This window comes from Andrena cerasifolii, chromosome 15 (genome assembly GCF_050908995.1).
Source record: "Andrena cerasifolii isolate SP2316 chromosome 15, iyAndCera1_principal, whole genome shotgun sequence".
In the NCBI taxonomy this organism is placed as follows: Eukaryota; Metazoa; Arthropoda; class Insecta; order Hymenoptera; family Andrenidae; genus Andrena; species Andrena cerasifolii.
In genome coordinates, this window is record NC_135132.1 from 9896375 (window position 1) to 9916416 (window position 20042).

Genomic DNA, 20042 nt, shown 5'->3' on the forward strand with positions numbered 1-20042 from the left:
TAGGACACAAATACCATACGCTGTTAATATTAGAATTTGTCGTTCAATGACCGTGCGACGTTGGAAGGAAATACAAGTGCCGTTTCTTCAAAGTGTCTCCCTTTTTTTCCAGCACTTGCATTCTTTCCCGCTTTCTTTCTTTAACCATTCGCTCCTCGCCGGCCGTTGTCCCATGTGTGAGGAAATTCGTAATGAGGCGTTATCTCCCCGAGATCGGACACCGGCCACATGCAGTCGCAGCCACTGGCGATCTGCTTGACGAAAGGCTCCCAGCACTCGCTGTCCCATTGCCGCCTTACCAAGGACAGAGCCCTGCTCCTTTGCACGCAGTGGAAGCCGGGATGAACGCACTTCTAAAAGAGACACACCGGTGTTCAGAATGGCGGAAAGAGGAGCGAAGGAGGTTCGTAGTTTACAGTATCTATTATTCTGCGGAGGTGTTTGTTGCTCTGCATCTACCTGCTTCGATGGGTTCGCAGGGTGCTGGCTACTGTCGAGCAGGAAGTAACTCTTACAATAGGTTTCGTGGTAATGCGGTGGCTGGTATTCGTACTCTGTATCATCCAGCCGCACTTTTCTCGTGACGACTTCGCAAAGGTTACGATACTCCTGTGGAGAAAGAGGTGGAGCGTCAGTAGTAAGTTAAGAAACAAATGTTTATTTCTCCTCCGTGGATACAAAGCTGACCGGCAGTAAATTTCTATCATCTCTGTCCAGTGGCTGCTGCTCGGCTCCCTCCTTATCAATCTTCTCTACGTAGTCTTCCTCCGGTAGATAGGAGACGCCTGGGGCCATGGGATCATATTGGCCAACGTAATAATCGTTCCCACTGGGGGCATTCATTCTTAACATCATGGAGCTGATGTTGCACCTCTTGCAGAGCTTGTAGGCATCGTGCGCCGGGACTGCTAGGCCGACGAACTATTAACCACAGAGGGAGAAAAGTGATCAGAATGAGGTAATAGAAATGAAAGCTTGAGCCTCTCAGGCGAAGCGTAATCGACGAGGCTACTAATAATTAATTAATTGTCGGCCTAAACATTTCTCTTCGCTTCGAGAAATGTGACAAACGCAGGATTTAGCAGAGGAATAACAGTTCGAAGGGGGAAGCAGAACAGATTATTTGCGATTACAGTTTTTGTACAGTATCGTGGAATGAAGCGCAGAAAACGCGTGGGAGATGAATCGAGGGATATTGAGAGCGAGAGGGCTAAAGCTGTAAGCCATCAATAATCGACGATCGTTCTACCGTTTTGTCAGTTACGTTATTAAACGACCGATTCACTCCACTTCCATTCCCACTTGGCAGAACCCTCCGCGCGTGATTTATGCTTTATCAAGTTTGATAGGCCTCTAACGCGGGCTGAGACCTCCGTCGATGCGTGAATTTTAACCGTGACGCAATACAATGCCACGAAATTTGATGAAAGGGTGTCAGTGTCAGCTGGCGCATCACGACTCCTTGCCTAAACTGAACTTTCCTCCTCGAACAGAACGGTTCTTCGAAAAATCCCGCGTATTAGTGCATTAGCATATCTTGAATTGGCTGATTGCTTGATTGAACGCTTCATTTACCTCGCGCGAGACTCTTCCTGCTGACAATAGTTTACGACGGAGCATTTCCAGCCAACGTTGCAATTATGTCTGCCGGAGGAAAAGAAGTTTCAGAGAAAGGAGTCGCGCTTGGACAGAAATCAGTGTGTTTCAATCAGCCCAACTGATTTTTCTGGAAATATCAATTAAGTATAGTTAAAGCACGGAACTCGTGATGGCCAATTGAAGGCTGACGTCAGATATCAGGCGTAAAGTGTTGACGAATCTTTGAAGACGTCGGTAATCCCGCTAAAAACAGTATGTACCGGTCAGCAAGGTCGATCGTGATTGAGCTGACGAGCTTCGCGTCGTACGATTTAAATTAGTCTTCCCCGTGCCGATCGCTATGATCCCCGGTGCCTTCGAAACGACGACAGAACGGTGCGTTATCGCAGCACAGAGAAAACGGTGGAACAATGAAAGAAACATAAACGGCAGGCACCGAATTCTTCCTCAATTATCTATCGTCGAAAGTTTCCACAAGGCCCAAGGGCCCGCTGCGGTCTCGCCGAAATTAAAAGCTCCTTAACACTTTCAGGAGGGGGAGAGCGAGGTGGTCAGCTAGAGCGATATCAACGCGTATGTCTCCACGCGGTGGCACGTCGGTGTGCGGTAGGTAGTTATCCAATTGACGGTGCCCCCGTCTGACATAGTTCAGTCGACGGCGAGCTCAGGATGATCCGACCACGTCTCTGGCAGCAGTGACGTTCTTGCCCGCGAGCCAGCGAGGAATTGCGTTACCACCGTGTGCCCAGGCCGACGGACACTCGAGCCGTGGACGAGAGTAATCCGCACCGCAGCCGCTGGGAATTATCGCGATGACGATTCTCGTGCCGGTGGCGAAGGGCGCGCTCGCGTTTCGGGACCAGGTCGCTGGCCCAGTGAGAATGGACCCGGTCAAGGTTGACCGTTGCCAGTGAACTGGTTCTTTCATCCGCTTGCCAGTAGGGAGCCGTCCACGGGGAGGTCTAACGAGCAGGACAGCTTCTTCTGGAACAAACGGTCCCCCCATTGCTCGCGGAGGGGGAGAATGCAAGCGGAGCGCAGCGATTGACATGGCAGCAGATCTGTACGCGAATGGATCCCTAAAGTCAACGTCCGGCAGGTGAGATAAATCGATAAGCAGGTAGTGATAAGGTAGCGTTCTCGCTGGCCCCGCCGAAGGGAAATGGGAATTTGTAGCTTTTATGTACCTCTGTGGCTTCCAACCAGTTAAATAATTTTTAATTTGAACAGGTGATTGACCGTTTGTGCGGCGCGGAGAAGTTTTGCGTGAAACGATCAGCAGGAATCTAAGCTCCAAGAAATTTCGCGGGAACAATATCTGAGCGTAGTTTTCGATGCGTTAGTTCAGGTGTCCTGCCAGACTTCGGATCTTCGAATGACTCATGGAAGAATGTGTCCGAGCGTGATTTCCCTGCCTTTTTGTGGCAATATTCATGACAATGAAACGGTTTAATAGCCGTTACGGCTGTCCGAGTTAATAACCAATTGACCCTCGACCGCGCGAGCAAAGGTTCCAGTGGCGAGGAGCACAGTTGGGCAAAACTTGAGCTGCGCACGATTCGAAAGTTTCGTTTTTTTTTTGTAATAAACGCAACGAAGCGAGCTACTTGTACGTTGCCTGCTGCATAGAAACAGGCGCGTGATTAGGAGCACCGGCTGGCTGTTATTTAATTTAAAGTCATTAGATTGTTTGTGTAAACGTAAACACCAATTGACTTCATTTCGATGCAAAGTCATTTCAATAAGTCCACGCGACGTTGGGGAAATTCTTATCAGTAATGATTCGCTTATTTATTCGATAGCTTCTACTCCGCGGCTTCAGTTTTCCTTGTGTTCCCATGATAACAGTCGGGAGGCTCGCCTGGCACCAGGCCTTCAGAGGAGAATTTATGTGCGAGGCGACTGGAATTCATATCAGCTGAGTACACAAGCTGTAGTGCATAGGAAAATTTATTGAGCCAGCATTATCTACGTTTCCCCTCTTGTGAATCATATCTTCACTCCAATTTTCTCAAGAATTAATCTGCCTGTTCCACACTGTGCTAGCCAGAATCTTATCGAACTTCCATTTTCTGCAAACTGATCTGCCAATTTTCCGAAGCACTTGGCCCGTCGGTGTTCTCCGAGTGCTCGCGCGAACAAAAACCGTAAACACTCCGTTTGATAACATTGAGAGAATGGCCACTATAAACACTCCATCTCCTCAGTCTCCGACGCGAAGTCCTCGCGAGCGAACACACTGAATGCTTGGTTCTCCAAGATCTTGTAATCGTAGTCGATTAATTCACATAGTTGAATATTATCGCTCAAACGTTTCCACAGTTTACAAACTTAACGTTTCATTCAAGCACGTCCGAGCTGGAATTCCCTTGCGGATTCAGAGTCGAAGAAGCTTTTAATTAGAGCCGGGCACGTAGCGCACCGGTCTCGTTGAAGTGTAATGGTAAAATTGAGTGAATGGTATGTTAAGAAATTGTGGGGCAGTTTGGCATGCCGGGCGTGGAGGAATTGCAGAAGTCAGGCGAACGTTAGCACGCAACACTCGGAGCATGGAATTGTGGACGGGACGCGGCTCATAAACGGGAACGATTCGCAGAGAAGAGGCTATTAGACTCGTTAGTTTAGGAAATCAATTAGATTCTTCGTCCCAAGCGGCAAGGACGCGCCAGCAGCTCCACCGAAAGTCCACGCGACATGTTTACCACCCTTTCGATACGGTATTTGCTCCATATTGGTAGCCGGGGACCAGCAAGTGCTCTAATCATTCTGTTTTTCACTTCGCCAAACTGCACATTACCTTCCAACTGATCATTCGAATACTACTAGTAATTAACTGAACTTCAACTGGCCCGATTGAATTTTCTTTCACGTTAAGAATCTTGAATTGCTTCTCGGAACTGTTCGATCGTAGAGCCATTCTAGACCAGGCTGCTCGCGTTCCCGCAGAAGTGCTTGCAGCGAAGGTTTCATTTGGGTTAAAAGTTTAATTCGCCGGGCAGGACAGCGACTTTAATTTAGGTTCTCAGTTGGCGCGGCACGCTGCCTACATTCATCTCCCATGATCCCCTCGAATTCCTCCGTCTTCATCCCTTTCGACAGATGTTTGCCTCGCATCGCGCTCTCTTCAAGCCAACCAATAAATGGCGGGCCGAAAAAATTTGCGGGCCTTAAGCGAACGTTGACGGAACACTTTAGAATCAATTAGGGGGCTCGCAAGGTAAAACTGGCTTCGAATTATTTTATACTCGGGACGAGAAGCTTATTGAAGCTGTATAAACGAGGAATGCGCACGAGTTCCGTGTGTTTAAAGAGACAATTAGATCATGCCAGCGAGACATTTTCACGAGGATGGATTTAAACCTGTTAGCAGACCGCGAATGACGCGCACGAAAGTCCAATTGCTCTGCACGAGGTGGAGATCGTTCCCTAAAATTATTTAAATAACGTAGAAGCTATCCAGCGCTATCTCTCTGCGATTTTGCAATTCAGATTTCTTCTAGCTCTCGAGGTTTCATGGTAATCGGTGTCTGGGTTTAGTCTGAAATATTTCTGCGATGGATAAAACCAGGATTTCTTGGGAGCGCAGAGGGCAAGGGGCAGAAAGCACCCATCGGTACATTCGCTGTCAGATTATTTTTAGATAGCCGCGTAGGGTCTACCCCTTGATGCCAGCTAAAAATAGCCGGTAAGGCCAATCCAGCTCCAATTATTCCATTTAGGTATTTAGGTGACAATCGACTGACCGCCACTTTAGAAATATTCCACACGCTGACAGCCCAGGGACCTCAGGCAGCATCGTGGATGAATGTAAATAATACGTTAGCAAGTCTGCAGAAGAGGTTGCTATAAGGTTTACGTTCCATGCAGTTGTTTCAACTTTATGAATCTAAATATTGTAGAGGCCTGCATAGACTAACGAAACTTTAATTCCACCTGTTCTCAGAGAAGCTCTGTCCCTAACTGTTCCGAAAAAATCCAGGGCTGTTCCTTTAATTACTACATGGAGAAGCAAAATTCCAGAAGCTCGAACTCAACTGGTTGAGCTGTAAATATTTGGAAGGTATTCGAATGATTCGAGGGGCTCTGAAATTGCCAAAGAAATTCATGGAAGCACTTCTGATTGAGCAGTGATCTGAATCAGAATCGATTGTAAAAGTATTCTGTTTATTTTACGCTCTTAAAGCACAGTGTGCAAATATATTAATGCGATCGTTGAGTGGCAAGTGAATTCAGTAATGAATCGTAATTGCTCTACTCCCAATTCTTCTCGCTGCGAGCTCCAGCAGCGAAGCCTGGGGTATGCAACCGGTCTAACGGGGATGTTTCTTTGCGCGCAGAATTACGGGCAACATGAGGCAACGCAAGACCGGCACGCTTGGCGCCGCGGCGCCTATATCTACGGAGGAGGAGCGGCTCAAGTTCCACGACAACAGGTTCTTGACGACTTTCGTGCTCGGCAGAAATAGGTGAGTGCAGGCATTGTTCTCTCCTCTGCCTCGTTATATTCGCCCTTCCAGCGACCGTGCATTCGTCGAAACCGAGTTTCGTTTATAGATCGAGAACACTTGTCCCGCAACGTGACGCGTCGATTTTAAAAGGAATTCGTATCCGATCGATCATTGTTCAGTAGAAGAGATTATTGTGGTAGAGTTAGTAAATTTTGATTTCTTCCTGCGGGTTTTAGTATTGGTGATTTCGAGGATTTTTTTTTGTTAATTTGCAAAGTAATTTTCGTCGGAGTTTTATAGCCGCGTTTCTGTTAATTGCGGCGGTGGCTTGCCAGGTTTTTAAAGTGGTTCGCAGAGCGATAAATTTAGATTGGGAAATACTAAATTTAAGCGCAATTTACGTTGCAAATTAACGCGCAGGTTTAACATTGTTTTAAGGCGAGTTATTACGGGTCGGCGCAGTGAACACACGGAGAGGTACTAATAGTTCGATGGTAAACAACGTACGTTTTCTTAATGACGTAGTAGTACGCTCATGATAATTAAAGTGTTTAAAGCGGCTGCCGCGTTATATAGGATAAGCGCGCCGTTGCGTGCGCAGTATTTTGCAAACCTTTCGCAACCCCATTTACTCAGCTCTCGTTTAAATGTAAAGTGGGAACTATTTCGTTTCGTCTTTTAATGCTGGAGTTTCTAATATTGGGAATTCTCAAATTTTTAAATTGAAGGGGAGCGAATCTTCAAAGTTTCAAATTGAAACAGCTGAAATGTTCAAATTTGCAAATTTTGGAATTGTTAAATACTCAAATTTGCAAATTAAGGAATTTACAAATGAAATAATTCCCAAATATTCAAATTTACAAATGAAATAATTCCCAAATATTCTAATTTCCAAATTAAGTAATTCCCAAATATTCAAATTTCCAAATTAAGTAATTCCCAAATATTCAAATTTCCAAATTAATTCCCAAATATTCTAATTGACAAATTAAGTAATTCCCAAATATTCAAATTTCCAAATTAAGTAATTCCCAAATATTCAAATTTCCAAATTAATTCCCAAATATTCTAATTGACAAATTAAGTAATTCCCAAATATTCAAATTTCCAAATTTATTCCCAAATATTCAAATTGCCAAATTAAGTAATTTCCAAATTAATTCCCAAATATTCTAATTGACAAATTAAGTAATTTCCAAATTAATTCCCAAATATTCAAATTTCCAAATTAATTCCCAAATATTCAAATTTCCAAATGAAGTAATTCCCAAATATTCTAATTTCCAAATTAAGTAATACCCAAATATTCAAATTTCCAAATGAAGTAATACCCAAATATTCAAATTTCCAAATGAAGTAATTACAAAATATTCCAATTTCCAAATTCAAAAGCTCCCAAAATATCGAGCCCCCAATAATTTAATATTTGAAATAAAAGATTGTTGAAAATGGCGTGATTTCGCTACGCTTTAAAATTCTGGCGCGTTTCCAATTCTTACCAGCACAAGGTAACCCAGGTGATCTACGATCCCCATCGTTTCTCCTATCACCGAATTGCGGGAAACCACTTTCGTTTGAAACTGCGAACCAAGTCACTGCCGTGCCCACCCGGATCGTTGTCGTTTTATATGGTGCAAAAGATACGGTACGCGTCGGATCACCTATCATCTCGAAGCTTAAAGGTCACTGTCGCATATCCCCGTGCAAATAGAGGAATTCAATATGACAAACAGACGCGTGACATTCGATGGCTGGCCGCTTAATTGAATTCTGTAATCGCGCCGATCGGGACAAGTGCTAACACCGCTAAAACTATTCACCCAACACCAGCGCCCTCTATTTCATAGTTCCCCTCTACTTTCTCTCATCTTTCATTTTTCCCTCCATTCCGATACCAAATCCATCCTTCTCCCTCCCACGGGACGCCCCAGAATATGCGCAAACTCTTGGCTCCTCCGTCCTTTTCCGTAACCCGTCTTTCCCCGCATTCCCCATCTTCTCCGCCGTCCTAATTGCCAGTCCTTCTTTCTTCCTCCCTCCCCATGGCGCTGCTAGTCACGCGTCTCTCTCCAGCTTGCTTCTCGATACACACTCGAACGGCGATGAAAGCACTTCAATTCCTAATCGCGGCCGGGAGCGTGCCGCTGACGAAGTTTACGGTGAAATCCCGCCTTAAGCGGGCCAGAATTAGCCTTAATATCGCGCGGCCGTATCTGCCTCGCACCGAAAAAACTATTTCCAATCGGCGGACAGTAGCGGCGGAGCCCGCGCGCCAGACTGCAGTGCTTATGTCGGATAAATCGTAATCCCCTGGCCACTCGACGCGCACCAGGAAGCCGTGAGTATCGCCCTAACAGATTCTCCAGGGAGGTGGACGGGTGACGGTGGATTTAGTTTAATATTTTCATTAATTCAGTTTCACCCACGCAGTCGATCGTCGGGTATCGACACGGAACGGGACTCTGGGATTTCCCTCGTGGGATCTCTGTTAAGGCACGTTCTAATGCCGGGGGATGGTTCTATATTTACTTTGCGAGATAGCGCTTTGATTCTAATATTGTTTCATCTAAATTTGGATCTCTATAGAGTGGAGCGTTCTCCCTTTCGGAGGTTAAATTGGAATTCTCTGCGATCGCGGCGATAAGGTTATGTGTGCTAAGAACGGAGAGGAGAGAGTTAAATTGTTCTAGATTAGACTTTATTACGTGAACCGTTCGTTTCTCGAAGAAAGGCTAATCGCCTTGATGAATCAGATTGGGGTCCGCGTAGGTTGCGTCCACGCTTTGTCCACGCATTTATTTTGACAAGATCGCATGTAATTGAGACTTAATAAACACATCGTCGCGACCTCCATGCAGGCCCGCCTTAATACCGAATCTTCTTTTTGTTAACAATTCTTTTATTTACAGAACATAGATTGAATATCTTACAGCCAATTTATATTTAATATATACAAAGTAGAAGAAATACAGCTTAATACTTGTAGAAAATTCACTGCTACTTTAAGGAGGAATACCACTTACTCCCAAATCGCCCGAAACACCCTTGATTTTCATTAAGGTAGGTTTCACCATACGCGACTGGACGCATCGTCAAGAATTTCAAAGTCGATTTTCTCGAAAACGAAGCGCGATATCAAAAAATTGTATTCCTCTTTCTCGACTTATTTACTTGTTATAAGTCGAAAAGAAAGAGTAACTTTTTTCGATATCGCGCTCCAATTTCGAGAAAATCGACTTTGAAATTCCTGAAGTTACGTCCAATCGCGTATAGGAAACCTTAATGAAAATCACGGGCGATTTGGGCGTAAGTAGAATTCGCCATAAGTTTCAACCTCTAAAAGTTATTCGGGGTGGACAAATACTATGATCGGCCCTTGCAGGACGCCGAAAGAGACGATGTATAAAATTCACTCCCCTCAATCAAATTCAATTCCATTTCCCATAAATTTCCAAGCCTGGGAATTTAAAAATTTCGAATCGACATTCGCAGGAAAATCTCGCCAGACGTGCTGCCCTCCTGCTCTCCAGGAATCTTCCGCCAGAAGTCGTTCCGCGCCTCGACGCCCCCGAAGAGCGCCGCGGCGCCCGCGGACCCGAACAGCCGCGAGCAGCGCGCGTGCGCGGAACGAGGCGGTCCACGTGAGCCGAAAACGCCTAACAATAGCGCCCGCTCGAAGACCGGCGTGTTACTGCTCGCGCGGGGCGCCCGAGCTGCCAGCAAGCACGCGCGCCTTGGCACGGCACTGGCGAACAAAATGGCGTCCACGAGCTCCACCACGGTCGTGCAGGGCTGGCCGAACACCAAGGACGACTACGAGCTGAAAGAGGTTATTGGTGAGTAGCATTCCCGCCAGAATTCCCGCGGCCCCATCGAGCACCGGGTAACGCTCGCCAGCCCCGTCGAAATCACCGTCCTCTTCCTCGCCCGAGCGCCGCTCACCGGGTCCCCGTTGAGAGCTGCTTCTGCTGCTTGACGTTAGCCAGAGAATTGCTCCTCTGGCTGGCCGGGCAGCAGCGTTACATAAAACCAATAAAAAAAACGATTATTCCGCCTCCCGGCTGCGATTACCAGCGGTTTTGAACTGTCCTTACGCGGCTGTCTCTCTCGGCCCCGTTACATGCATCCGCTCTCTCTCAGTCGCACTTGTGCAGGCGCGTATACCGGTGCCCGACACATCCTAACCTAGTTAACACGCTGCGAGAAACGGAGCCAGCGATTCTGCCGCATGCGGAATTCGCGGCGACGGTTCTAGGGGTGGTAGGGGATGGCTGGGGGTGCGAGACTGGGCTTCGAGAGGTTATGTTGCGAGAGATTAATTGCCGTCGCTCTTATCGGCGGGATAATTGCTGTTTGGATTAGATGAACGATTCGAGGGGGCTTGGGAGTGTTGCCTCGGAATAAATGCTTTCACATATTAAGGGGCGTGATAGGTTAGGTTAATTTTCGATGCAAGCGAAATGAGTGACAGGTCGAATTGATTGAGCGAATGATTGGTAATCGGAACAAGATTCGATTAGCTTTATTTTGGCTCCGGGTTCGAGATATCTTCGCGCAAGATTTCCGACGAGGCCGTCGTTTTGTCTCTTTGTTTACTGGAAAATTGTATTCCAGAAACGTTTGGCTTGGAAAGTAGTTTTCATGAGAGAATTCTTTTTCTCTCGGAAGGGAAGTGCCGGGGAATGGAATGCAGTTGATGGTTTTTGAAGTTAGTTAGGCGGAACTGAAATTTAAAGAAATTGAAAAAATTACGCGTCGAGCGGACGTCACGCAACGGCGCGTGACGTCATTGTGACGTATCACTACGTCATAGGTCGCTCGCGGCTTTAATTCCAGTTGAATAGGCATTCTTTTATCGATGTATAGTAGCATTTTATGTTACCGAATTTTGCAGAAATTTTCAATGGTAGTTTATTAAGCAACTGCGTCGGAAAAAGTGTATCGCGTTTATTAGTATTTTTTGATACAGAAATTTCATTCTTATCAGAGATAAAAGAGGCCGAAATATTCTGCCTTTCATTGTATTCATTTGTGTAACTGTTGTAGGAGCAATCTTATGTAATTATCCTAGTTCTTAGGGAGCAATTAGTATATTTAAAAAAGCACTTATATAATGCTCTGCAGCAAGAACCTTGTGTGCTATTAAACGCGTTGCGCACCCATGGTCACAGCAGTAACAGTTATACTACAAAATATGCAATGGGCACGATATATTACTTCGCATTTTCGTGACTTTTAATTTTCCATCGGATCCTGCCCACTTCCATATTTTCTACAATATTCTAAATTCCGATTCTCGATGGATGGACGAAGATCATTAACGAGTGTCTCCTTTTATTTTCAGGGGTTGGAGCGACCGCCGTGGTGCACGCAGCATTTTGCATTCCGCGACAAGAAAAATGCGCTATCAAGAGAATAAACTTGGAGAAATGGAACACAAGCATGGACGAGCTGCTGGTAAGAGCTGCTGATTTTTGCCGACGCGGACTGATAGCGCGTCGATTGGCGGATTATTTGTATTATTGAAATTATCACTTGCGGCAATACCTGGAAATAAGTGTCTCATTGCGCCCACGCGATAACCAGAGGCATTATTTGATAAGATAACGTTGCAGTGGGTGTTTTCGTATTTCTTCTGGGATCTTGAAGCTCCTCAATTACAATATATTTATACATCCCTTTCTTCGCGTTCTTCTCGAATTTCTCGGATAAATTCTAGTAGCTGACTTTCCTTCCTGTAAAGTCAAATGTATTTATCGATCTTCCGCAGAAAGAGATACAGGCAATGTCCTCCTGCAATCACGAGAACGTTGTCACGTATTACACGTCGTTCGTGGTCAAAGAGGAGCTCTGGCTGGTTCTCAGGCTCCTCGAGGGTGGATCCCTGTTGGACATAATCAAGCACAAAACGAGAACCACGAACTGCAAGCACGGAGTGTTCGACGAAGCCACGATAGCCACGGTGCTGCGAGAGGTGCTCAAAGGCCTCGAATACTTTCACAGTAACGGGCAAATACACAGGTATCTCGGCAATCAGCTTCTCCCTTATTTTACCTTTCAGTCGCACTTATCACCCCGCCCAATGAAACTAGAATCATTTAAAGCCTCTCCAATGAACCGCATAGTGATTGTACCTGTTTCTCTTGTATACATAGACGAATTTTAATAACAGAATAATATTAGGGACATAAAAGCCGGTAATATCCTACTAGGAGAAGATGGCACCGTGCAGATAGCCGACTTCGGCGTCAGTGCCTGGCTAGCAACCGGCCGAGACCTCAGCAGGCAGAAAGTCAGGCACACCTTTGTGGGGACGCCGTGTTGGATGGCGCCCGAGGTCATGGAGCAGGTGAGAGAGGAAAGTAACATTACGACTTCTTAGCTTGCGATTTTTGTGTCTATATTTGTCTTGCATTTTGTTCGGCGTGCGCTAGGAGACTTAGAGGCAAACTTATTACGTATAGAGACTTTCAATACTTTCGCATTAACAAGAAGTGATCGTTCAGTTCGAGCATGTAAACTGTGTTATAATTGTGTTGGTCGAGTAACGGAGCCTCTCGCAAAGCAACACAGAGAAGGATTGGCTAACGAATTATTAAGAGATGCGACAGCTTTTGTCACAGCGATTTTACGAACTCGGCGGTAGAGCTGAAACTATTCTATTAATTTAAAATTAGAATATTTTACGAGTATTCAAATGCTTCGAATAAACTTCGAATATTTGAGTATTCGAATGTTATTATTCGAATATTTAAGTATTTGGATACTTGGATATTCGAGTTATATTCGCCAAATAATTGAGCAACTCAAGTATTCGAATATTCGAATACCGAAAACTTGGACAAATAGTCCCAGCCCTACTCGGCGGAGCATGCTACATTTAGAAGCACGTTTTAATCTCGTTATTGCCGTTCCAGGCCAAGAAGTTCCCTGTAAAATCAATTATGATATGCACATAACTTTGCAGGACCATGGCTACGACTTCAAAGCGGACATCTGGTCACTAGGCATCACTGCTATCGAAATGGCGAGCGGCACGGCGCCGTACCACAAGTATCCCCCTATGAAGGTGCTGATGTTGACGCTGCAGAACGATCCGCCGACCCTGGACACCGCGGCGGACGACAAAGATCAGTACAAAGCTTATGGTAAAACATTCCGCAAGATGATCGTAGATTGCTTGCAAAAGGACCCGACGAAGAGGTGAAGCTCCTCTTAAATCAAGCCTGCGTATTGAGTAGCCGATCGCGCGTTACTAACCCGGAAATAACGTTTTCAGACCGACAGCGACGGAACTGTTGAAGCATCCCTTCTTCAAGAAAGCGAAGGACAAGAAGTACCTGCAGCAAACCTTGGTAGCTATTGGTCCTAGTCTCGAAACGCGCGTACAGAAGGTAAATCTTCTTAGACGTTTTATCGTAGGGGTTTTTTAAAAATTTAAGCGCTCTGGAAATCCCCGTTCTGTTGTCCTCCAGGCTTCGAAACGACAGCCAGGCACGTCTGGGCGTTTGCACAGAACCGTGACGGGAGAGTGGGTTTGGTCCTCTGAGGAGGAGGAGAGCGGCGCGTCCAGCGGCGAGGAGGGCAAAGGGGCTCTGCCAGTGAACACGATCGAGAACACTAGCAGCGAGGAGGAGCCCGAGGAGGAGTTTTACGGGCGGGTGAAGTCCGTGGCGAGTCAGCTTGTCGTGCAAGCCACCGAGCAAAATATTCCCATAAACTTGGTGCTGAGATTACGGTACGTGGTGCCCGGCAACTCTGTGCCTTCTTGAGAGTGCTGTTTCCATTAACCCTTCGATGCGAATCTCCTCTCTACCATCTTCGATAGTTTCTCTCTCTCTCTCTCTCTCTCTCTCTCTCTCTCTCTCTCTCTCTTTCTCTCTCTTTCTTTCGAAGAAATTTTATTTATTCTCCTCCCCTAGAAGAATTATTATGTGTTATTCGATTGTGTTTTCATTGCAGACGTCCTGAGACCTACTTCACCCTTGAAGACAGATCTGAGTACGCATGCTCTTGCCTTGTCCTTAGCCTCCTACCATTCACTAACGCCACAGTAACATGAAATAACTGAAACAGCCTAATACTCTGACGGAACTTTGAATTACAAACTGACTCTGTACATTTTAGAAACCAGAAGCGGGAGCTCAACGACATCCGGTTCGAGTTCGCCGTCGGGGTGGATTCCGCCGAGGGAATCGCCGCGGAGCTAGTCGGGGCTGGTTTAGTCGACGGCAAGGACATCGTCGTGATAGCAGCCAATTTACAGAAACTGATAGACAGCGCTGGCCAGCTGCGCACAGTGACGTTTCCGCTGGTAATCCTTCGTTCGCGCAGCTCCGCTTTATTCCTCGCACGGAACTATATTTAAACTTGTTTTCTTTTTCGCATCGCAGAATTCTGGCTACGCGGCCAACGAAGTGCCGGACGACAAAGCGTTAATAGGATTTGCTCAGATCTCCATCACCGATTAAGAAACACCTCCGCCACGTTCTGGTAATCTCAGGATACCGTTCTTAAACACCAGTCCGGAGAATGGAGGGAGTCGGGGGCCCTCCGCGGCCTTCGAGCGTCGAAGAAGATGCAGGACGAGTCTAGGAACTTAGCACACCTTCTGTACCGTCACTTTTTTTACAGCTTTTGCTACCTTCACCTCTTCCCAAGTTCTAGACACAGGCGTACACAGGACTCGTAATCGCGCGCAGACCAGTTTCAACCGAGTAACGAGCGGCCGCGAGGCAGACCGCCCGGCGGACGCGGCAGTTTTCTAGCTGTTTAAACCCTCTTGCTGCGGCAAAGCCTTCTGGGGAATCGCTTCAGCCTTTGCACACACCTCCCCCTCGCAGGGAAGGGTGTCGAACAGAAAGCAGGAGTTTTAAATTTTCTTTTGGCCCCCATTATTAATTCCACGGATTCTTCGAAAGGTTTACAGAGTTATAAGCTCAACTATGATTTCATCTTCTCTTTGGTGTCTTTGGCGGGACTTTGCCTGGCGAAAGGGTTAATCGGAGCACGAGGCAATGGAGAGACTAGCGTGAAAGGCAAGGGAACAGTACCCATCAGCGTGCTGGCTTAAGTTTCCCACTTGCTCTAATCATTAACGGCTGTAGGTCCCACATATTCAACCTGTATCACTCATATTACATTGATCCCTGTAAATATTAGTAGTCGAGTTAAGTTTTACCAATCTTCTCTCCTTCGACGTGGCGAGGCACGATAAGGAGCGCGCGCAGAAATGAATTTCAAATAACTAAGGGCACATAGTGGCTGACTGTCGAAGGGTGCTTAAGGAGGAGGTATTCTGGTCTGACGAGGCGTTTTCGTCGCGTTGTTTCGGAATTTTTTTACAACAAACCCATCAATTTTATTATTATTCAGTTTATTGCTACATGCTTATTGATATTTAAACTATCTTTACAAATTTTGTCAATAGAGAAAAATGAAAATCAAACGCGGTTGACTGCTTTAAAGTAATCGTGAAAAAAAAAACATGGGGTCACTGCGGCCATGATTAGGCTCGTTCTGGTGATTTGAAACAAAAAATGTAAAGAGAATCTTTATTTGTATGTCTTTGGCTATCGTCCCTACCAGAATTATGATAAAACATTTTGTGTTTAAACTTTCACAGACCTTTAACCTGTAGAAGGCCGGGATTTTTTTTATTGAAATTGTAAATTTCAATTATTTAAAATTTATGCATATATACCACCAAAATGGCCGGCAAAGTATCCAAATTCTTAGGTGGCCACTATAGTGGCCAGCCCGGCCCTCTAAGGGTTAAAGTTGAAGAAATCTGCGAAAATCAAAACTTAATTTTCAAACCGCCGCCATTTGTTTAATTTTCAATATTTTTATATCATTCTGGTACCGACTATAGCCAAAGGCATACAAATAAAAAATCTCTTTACATTTTTAACCGACTTCAAAAAGGAGATGGTTACTCAATTCGTCACGTATATTTCATTATGTATGTATGTATGTTCACGCATAACTTCCGTATAGGTGCACCGATTTCGATGATTCTTTTTTTATTTGAAAGATTATGAAGAGCCGGTGGTACCATGTTAATTTGTTTAATAATAAAATTTATGGGTTCTTTGTAAAAAAAATCCGAAATAACGCGACGAATACCCCCTTAAACCATCCGACTTAATTATTTGAAACAACGGACAGACACGTACCCTTTAGTTTGACGAGGCTTTCTGCCTCGGAGCGCCGGGAAACCTACGGAGTACCTTCAGGAATTCACGGGTGGATCGCTCCGAAATATTTTCACCGAGAGCCAGCGAACTTGTACGATTCGAGGATTGATCCACCTAGCGTGCTCTATCCCCCGCGAATTTTTAAAAGACTCCCCATGCTTCTCACACCTCCGAAGGGAAAAGCCACCCTTAAAGAATACATTGAACATAAGGCGCATAATTGCGCGTTGAGAACACAGTCGCCAGTCTATCCCTGTATGATACATAATAGGAATTTCGTTAGCGTATTCTCCTTATGCTTGAACGCTACAGGAACGTAGGACACGCGAATTGTACTAATGTAACGTGTTTTGTACTTAATTAAGAATAGAACTACGATAGCGGATTTATTATTTTTGCGGCTTCATAGGGCTGGGCAGTTGATACCAAGGTAAACGTACCATGTGTCTTGAGAGAAAAGGTGTCGAGAGAAACCAGCGGATGTCTTTCAGCGGATCTGTCGACCCTTTGCTGGGCTCATTTTTAATCAGGCTTACACTGCGTCCAATCGCACCCCGTGCTAATCAGAACATAGGCGTACCTTAAAATCGATTGCTTGGATGCCGAGAGAATGTTGTATCCCGATGTTAGCCTCTCGCACTTCATCCGGCGCTTGGACTATTTTTGGAATGGCCCGTTTCGAGGGCCTTTAAAAAAGTGTCGAGAGTTCTGGTATAGCTTCGCAAGTGCCATTGAGTGCGAGGGGTAGAACTGTGTAAGTGTTTTAGTTGCGGGAGATCGCCTGATGAGAAATGAGAGCTGGAGGAGGACCCTGCAAACGGTCGCGGAACAGATTTGCGTTCAGAATCACATTAAGGAGTTTCGCGCGGGGTTGGTTGATATATCGTAGTTGCCCGATCATGGGGTTCGAGGAATTTTGAGTTTCAGCGGATTCGGGTGTTGCTCGAGATTGCACTTTTGGGTTAATGTGATTCCGAGTTCTTCTTTTTCTTTGTCGATTCACAGTCCACGTTTGAGACTAGCGTGAGATAAGGGAAACAGATATTTTTCGCAATATTAGGGATCGATCGCGTGACGAAGTACTCAGAAATAAAATTTGTTCTATCGAATATTTATTGCTTGAAAGGGGGTTTCGTGAATAAAGCCTACGATTTAATCTCATGCACGCTGTTTTATTCGTCAATGGTCCCTAGATTATCCAGTAATTTTTTTATATTTAATAAAATATAAAAAATACTTCTTTTAATTAATTAAATATATCGCTTATTTGTTGCAACAACGACATAAATAAAAATACACGATTTTTAGGGAAACAGGTTCAAAAGTTTTGTTAGACAACCGCTTTTTCTATACTAATAACTCAAAAACTGCAAATTATGGGTTATGTCATTGGTGCAGCAAATGAGCGATATGAATTAAATTGATTTAAAAAAAATAGATATCAATCAAATCGAATAGCATTTCACCCCTAACTATAAATTTATAATTATTATTCTACATAAAAAATAATTATATTTAACTATATATTCTAAATTTCATTGAAATCCGTTCAGCCGTTTAGGCGTGAAAAAGGACAACGCTAAATATCGTCTGCTACTTTACAGAACAATTTTATTCACGTAACTGATCGTTTCATTGAATTGAAGACACTAAGAAGCTTCAAAACTCAACGAAAGAAACTTTCCCCTTTACGTCAACTAAGAATCCCCTCTATTCTAAAACGCGCAAATAAATTACCATTAATCTGGGGTTATCAATTTGCAGACACCCGCTGTGGGATGAAGCATTCTCAGCCCAACGCACGGATAAATCACGAGTGTCCCAAGAAAGCCACGCTCTTCAATCGCGGATCTCTCGATAAGGCTTTTGTCTCATTGTCCCAGCGACGTCACAGAGCAAATCAAAGAGCGAGAAGTGGCGCAGATGTTTCGAGACAGTGACTGTTTAACGAAGAGACGCAGAATTTTGGAGCGCCCCTTATTTGCAACTTTAAAGCGATCCCTTTGAAGCTGAAATTTAGTATACCTCTTTCCACTTCATATTCTCCTGATATATTGGCCAAAATTGATATACCTTATACTTTATTGTAACAATGTAAAGGCCTTTTATGCAAATAAAATGAAAGAAACTTGAAACAAACTGTATTATTATTCAGAAATACCTTTTACATATTCCTATCCAAATTCCAAATATCTATGGTATTTCCTTAAGAATACCATAGATTTCCTTTGTTAATAAGTCGATATTGAAGAGCCCATGGAATACTATTCAGAAATTACAAGCTTCGAGTCTTTCAAAAGCATCACATTAACCGAGAACTGTTTAAAGGCCCATGAAAGGCGTAGCTCTTGTTTGCTACTTTAAGGCGATGCCTTCGAAGCTGAAATTCAGAATACCTCTTTTCGCTTCATGTTCTCCTGATACCTGGGCCAAAATCTGGCAAAAATTTTCAGAACGCACAAAATTGGGCTTTGTAACAGGAGAACATGCCGTCGAAAGAGGTGGCACTAAGTAACGTCTTCGGAGAGAGAGTCGAGGATGCCTTCGAAGCTGAAATTCAGAATACCTCTTTTCGCTTCATGTTCTCCTGATACCTGGGCCAAAATCTGGCAAAAATTTTCAGAACGCACAAAATTGGGCTTTGTAACAGGAGAACATGCCGTCGAAAGAGGTGGCACTAAGTAACGTCTTCGGAGAGAGTCGAGGATGCCTTCGAAGCTGAAATTCAGAATACCTCTGTTCGCTTCATGTTCTCCTGATACCTGAGCCAAAATCTGGCAAAAATTTTCAGAACGCACAAAATTGGGCTTTGTAACAGGAGAACATGCCGTCGAAAGAGGTGGCACTAAGTAACGTCTTCGGAGAGAGAGTCGAGGATGCCTTCGAAGCTGAAATTCAGAATACCTCTGTTCGCTTCATGTTCTCCTAATACCTGGGCCAAAATCTGGCAAAAATTTTCAGACCGCACAAAATTGGGCTTTGTAATAGGAGAACATGCCGTCGAAAGAGGTGGCACTAAGTAACGTCTTCGGAGAGAGAATCGAGGATGCCTTCGAAGCTGAAATTCAGAATACCTCTGTTCGCTTCATGTTCTCCTGATACCTGGGCCAAAATCTGGCAAAAATTTTCAGAACGCACAAAATTGGGCTTTGTAATAGGAGAACATGCCGTCGAAAGAGGTGGCACTAAGTAACGTCTTCGGAGAGAGAGTCGAGGATGCCTTCGAAGCTGAAATTCAGAATACCTCTGTTCGCTTCATGTTCTCCTGATACCTGGGCCAAAATCTGGCAAAAATTTTCAGAACGCACAAAATTGGGCTTTGTAACAGGAGAACATGCCGTCGAAAGAGGTGGCACTAAGTAACGTCTTCGGAGAGAGAGTCGAGGATGCCTTCGAAGCTGAAATTCAGAATACCTCTGTTCGCTTCATGTTCTCCTGATACCTGGGCCAAAATCTGGCAAAAATTTTCAGAACGCACAAAATTGGGCTTTCTAATAGGAGAACATGCCGTCGAAAGAGGTGGCACTAAGTAACGTCTTCGGAGAGAGAGTCGAGGATGCCTTCGAAGCTGAAATTCAGAATACCTCTGTTCGCTTCATGTTCTCCTAATACCTGGGCCAAAATCTGGCGAAAATTTTCAGAACGCACAAAATTGGGCTTTGTAACAGGAGAACATGATGTCGAAAGAGGTGGCACTAAGTAACGTCTTCGGAGAGAGTCGAGGATGCCTTCGAAGCTGAAATTCAGAATACCTCTGTTCGCTTCATGTTCTCCTAATACCTGGGCCAAAATCTGG

At 44.8% G+C, this 20042-nt stretch overlaps 2 protein-coding genes across 15 annotated transcripts; one reads left to right on the forward strand and one right to left on the reverse strand.

Annotated features, from left to right (window-relative positions):
* Positions 1–140: 140 nt before the first annotated feature.
* Positions 141–7857, reverse strand: LOC143377323 (uncharacterized). Of its 5 annotated transcripts, none has more exons than XM_076828476.1 (4): positions 7547–7857; positions 688–921; positions 460–609; positions 141–350 (listed from the first exon to the last, which is right to left on the reverse strand). In XM_076828476.1, the coding sequence occupies exons 1-4, from the start codon at positions 7580–7582 to the stop codon at positions 141–143; spliced, it is 630 nt and encodes a 209-aa protein (XP_076684591.1). In that variant the 5' UTR covers positions 7583–7857. The 5 variants fall into 5 exon arrangements, with proteins under 5 accessions (XP_076684591.1, XP_076684590.1, XP_076684594.1 ...); XM_076828475.1 differs by having other exon boundaries at positions 141–353; positions 7547–7852; XM_076828479.1 differs by lacking the exon at positions 7547–7857 and adding an exon at positions 1860–1991 and having other exon boundaries at positions 141–353.
* Positions 2125–17407, forward strand: LOC143377300 (serine/threonine-protein kinase OSR1). 10 transcript variants are annotated; one of them, XM_076828415.1, is made up of 12 exons: positions 2125–2698; positions 5937–6065; positions 9540–9883; positions 11392–11504; positions 11818–12068; positions 12231–12403; positions 13013–13250; positions 13327–13441; positions 13523–13785; positions 14010–14048; positions 14175–14361; positions 14441–17407. In XM_076828415.1, the coding sequence occupies exons 1-12, from the start codon at positions 2649–2651 to the stop codon at positions 14516–14518; spliced, it is 1980 nt and encodes a 659-aa protein (XP_076684530.1). In that variant the 5' UTR covers positions 2125–2648; the 3' UTR covers positions 14519–17407. The 10 variants fall into 10 exon arrangements, with proteins under 10 accessions (XP_076684530.1, XP_076684531.1, XP_076684535.1 ...); XM_076828416.1 differs by having other exon boundaries at positions 2141–2698; positions 13327–13402; positions 13490–13785; XM_076828420.1 differs by having other exon boundaries at positions 2142–2698; positions 13327–13402.
* Positions 17408–20042: the final 2635 nt, after the last annotated feature.